The sequence below is a fragment of the Gossypium arboreum genome, chromosome 8 (assembly GCF_025698485.1).
Source record: "Gossypium arboreum isolate Shixiya-1 chromosome 8, ASM2569848v2, whole genome shotgun sequence".
Taxonomy (NCBI): Eukaryota; Viridiplantae; Streptophyta; class Magnoliopsida; order Malvales; family Malvaceae; genus Gossypium; species Gossypium arboreum.
Window position 1 is genome coordinate 7,334,441 of NC_069077.1, and position 4,264 is coordinate 7,338,704.

Genomic DNA, 4,264 nt, shown 5'->3' on the forward strand with positions numbered 1-4,264 from the left:
CGACCCATATTAATTTTTTTCTTATTTTATTAAATAAAAAATTTAAAAATATAATAAATCAAATATATTTAAAAACATAAAATAAATATTAAAACAAATAAAAATAATACTAAAACAATTCTTAAAACAATACACAAATTAACAATATAATAAAAATAGTTATATTAAAATTTAAAAATAAAAATAAAAATATATTAATATATAATTGGCCGAAGGGCGGGCCAGCCAAAAACTCTTACTGAGGTCTGCCCGTTTTTAAACAGCCTCGATTTTTGCCCAAGCCCATTTTTCGGCCTATATTTTACCCAAACCCTCCCATTTTTCTAAGCCTTGGCCGGGCAGTGGCCGCCAAACCATGATCGGCTCTAGCAGAGGCATGAGACCAAAGTGCAAACGCGAGCAAATTACAGAGCCAAATTTTAAAAACAAAGTAAAATGCATAAGGTGCAATAGAAGACTCGCATGAACAGGGAGGACCTAACGCGCAAATTCCCCATTTTGAATAAAAGGGCGCAGATCCGGCCTGCCCATCGGGTTGACACGCAAATCCTTATAGCTGAAACAACGTCGTTTTTTATTCTGGTGCTAAAGGTCCCTATTCCCATTCCTTTTCTTTCTGAAAACGCAGATGAAGAAAAAGAACCCCTGCTCTCTTAGGGTTTGTTCAATTACGCAGCCACCAAACCACCATCAACTTGATGGCTAATGGTGCGGATGACGGCCAGATCTTGCCAACGGAGGCCTCGACCATGAAGATCTAGTAACCTCGCTCCCTCTTTTCCCTTTCTTTTTTTTTAAAAAAAAAAAACTTGAATCTTATGTTGTTCTTTCAAAAAAAAAACGAAACAAACTTTGAAGATTTAAACAAAATTTTAACGCCATTCAACCCTCGCCCGCATCTATGCATTTCTAAGATGCTTGGGCTTTCATCGGCGTCGATTCGGGTTCCCTTTATGTGTTCACGCTAAGATTGCAAAACCCCTCAAAAGAAACGAAAAAAAAAAATTTGGAAATCACCTTTTAATAACTTTTGGCTTGATTTTTCTTTAAAATCCAGTGTGCGTAACATTATAAACGATCAAATCTCTTGGCTTTAGAGCCGAAGGGATAAAAATGATAAAGATAATAAAAAAAATATAGTATTCTTTTTTTATTTTTGTTTTGCTGTGCGTTCGTCACTTTTTACAAGTACGGGGTGTGTATGGCGCGTGTACGAGGGCTGTGTGCTGGCATACGGAGGCGATGTGCTGGAGGCTGCTGAAATGCTTGAGGTTGTACGGCGTTGGAGGCTAGGGGTTGCGGCGCTAAGGAAACCCTAGGATTCTGTTTGACTGAACCTAGGTCTAGGTTTTGGGCCACTGGGACTTTTAGGCATTGGGTTATTTGATTGGGCTAGGTTGTTTTGTAAATGGGCTTGTAACTGGGCTATTGGGTCTGATATGTAATGGACTAATAATTGGACTTTTTATTATTTGGTTTTTTATTTATATGGATTTTTGGTTTAATATTTGGTTTTATTTTGGTTGTTGGGCCTCGGACAGATTTGGGCCTATACATATATCATTTTTTTCGATTAATTATTTGATTTTGAATTGAATTAATTAATAATTAAATTTTTAAAAAATATTAATTGACTTTCAATCGAATTAGATTGATTAATTAATCAATTAATTAAATTAAATTAATTCAATCAATTAATTTGATTTTAACTGAATAGGGATAAATTGCATGGGATTGGCGGTGGAGAAACCGCACCAGTAATGACTCACCTGACTGACTGGAAGTTTAAAGTCAGTTGATCCAAACAGCAGCAGAGAAAAAGGTTGAATATATTAATTAATGATTAAGGGCACCCATGCCATGCACCCAGTGGTTCAGTTTCAGAGAATCAAGTGGGCTATACTGACTTTTAGCCTTTAAGCCATTCAACACACTTCACAAACCGCATCTTCCAACCTCTCTTCTGACACTCTGCTCTCCACCATGTGGATGTCTTCATAAAGCTCAAATGTAACCCGCCAAAGTAAGGATTTTGATAATGTTTTAGTTTAAATATTGTAAATGAAAATGTTAATAATACTGAGAGAGGTTTTTCTTTTAATTTAAATCTAAATTTAGTTAAGAATGAAATGTAGTTATCAGGTAAAGATTTAGAATTTTATGTGATGGTTTGATAGTTAAGAATGAATTATTATGATTTAGATTTAAGTCGCTAATTTATTATTTAGGTTTTATTTTTAATAAATTAAAAAATATTTAGTGTAGTTATCATGTAAAGGAGGATCTCAAATAAAAAAAATCAAATGTACCAAAATAAAACTTCGGTTAAATTACTCAATTTAAGGTAAATTTTTTAGAGATTGTTTATATAAGAATTAAATCTTTCGAAAGAGTCTAACAGTTCCAAATAAATAATTTTGTACATTTCACTTAAATTTGTAGTAAATGCTAATGTATTTAGATGGTAACTATGTTAGAAACTTGATATTCATGGCACCAACTAAAATCTTTTTGGGTAAATAACACCTAACATCACTAAATTATTAGTAAGTTTATATTTCGATCACTTAACTTTAAAATGTTACAAATTAGTCATTGAACTATTCAAAAATCTAGTTAGTAAGCTCCAAGCGATAATTCGACGATTACAGTAGATTAGTATCCACCGACAAGTATAAGAAGATACCTTAGATCTAAGTCGATTTGATGCTCAGTGTCGGAAATTAAAAAAGAGAGTTATTTTAGATTTTGATTAGCAAATTAGTGACGCTCAAAGTTGTTTCATGAAAAAAAAACTGAACTATAGAAGGTAAGGAAAATGAGAGCTTTCAATTGGTGCAGACATTGTGAATAAAGAAAGCCATATAACAATGATTTTAATAATTCAGTGACTTAAATAAAAATTTTGAATAAATTATGATTAGTTTATAATTTTTAAAGTTGAGTGATCAAAATATAAATTTATTAATAAATTAGTAACGCTAAAGTGTAGTTTACCCGATTTCTTTTCCAAAACCCAAAAACATTTATTCCCACCAACAAGCACACACTTGGCCTCAACATGCAGAAACGTCTTGGAGTATACTTACTCCTCTCTTCAATTATTTATTTTTATCTCTTTTGAGTTCCCATTTCCCAAGCCCATACAGTTCCCATGTACAGTCAAGCTCAAGCTGAAATCACTCCATTCAATAACTATATATACATGTATATATGTTCAGAGCCTTCACGTTCTCCAATACTTACACTCATCTTCCATTCTTAATTCAATTACTTTCCCTTCACTTGCCATTTCTCCTTGTCAAAGCTCTAACTTCCATCAATGTTCACAGCCATGGAAGACGCCCCAGCAGCAAGGGTTTTCTCTTGTTTGTTCTGTTCCAGAAAGTTTTACAGCTCTCAAGCATTGGGTGGCCATCAAAATGCTCACAAGAAAGAAAGAATCGCTGCAAGGAAGGCTAAACAACGAGCACCCGAAAATGGATCAACAAGTAGCTTCTCGCCACCTTGTGCATCACCACTAACAAGCCGGTGTTTGGGGTTTTTGCATTCTCCAATGTATATAGCAACTCAAGGTGCTAACAGATTTGTATGGAATGGTGGTGGTGGCGATGGAAATCGACACCTTCGATTTGAAGATGCACAGCCAAGTTACTTGGATTGGCAGAGTGGCATACGGTGCAATGGAGGGTTGTTAGCAATGGAAGAGGATAACAACGGAGTTGTTGATCATAAGGGCAATGATCAAAAGCTTGATCTATCTCTTCATTTATGAGCAAAATTTTTTTGTTGGGGTTTTTTGGTTTCAATTATTTTACTTTGTTTTAAAAATAAAAAGAAAACATCATGACTTGATTCATTCTTTTGCAAAAGTGGTGTGGAATTGGTTGGAGATGAAAGGATATCACAAGTTAGTCAATTTTTTAGATTTTTTCTTATAGGCCATAACAATTATAATACTCTTATAAGAGTGAGTTGTGAGGGTGGGCTTGTATGCACGAAAATAAATCAATGAATTTTTCTTAATTTTGTCTACTTCGATTATTTTTATTTTTATTTTTACTTTTAAAAATTAAGAGTACTCTCTCTGTTTTTTTTAAAGATAGAAGTGTCAGTATTTGACTGAGTAAATTTTTTAAAGTTAATTTAGTTGATGAGTTTTATTTTATTATCTTAATTTGATTTGAATTTTTTAAATTCGAGTCAAGTGAAATGATATTCAATTTGAGTTTAATGGAGTGAAATTGTTTGAGATAAATTAAAA

At 33.3% G+C, this 4,264-nt stretch overlaps 1 protein-coding gene across 1 annotated transcript; it reads left to right on the forward strand.

Annotated features, from left to right (window-relative positions):
* Nucleotides 1-3,160: 3,160 nt before the first annotated feature.
* LOC108469216 (protein LATE FLOWERING) lies at nt 3,161-4,002 on the forward strand. Its single transcript, XM_017770111.2, has one exon. It carries the CDS (start codon nt 3,323-3,325, stop codon nt 3,773-3,775), a length of 453 nt encoding a protein of 150 aa, XP_017625600.1. The 5' UTR covers nt 3,161-3,322; the 3' UTR covers nt 3,776-4,002.
* Nucleotides 4,003-4,264: the final 262 nt, after the last annotated feature.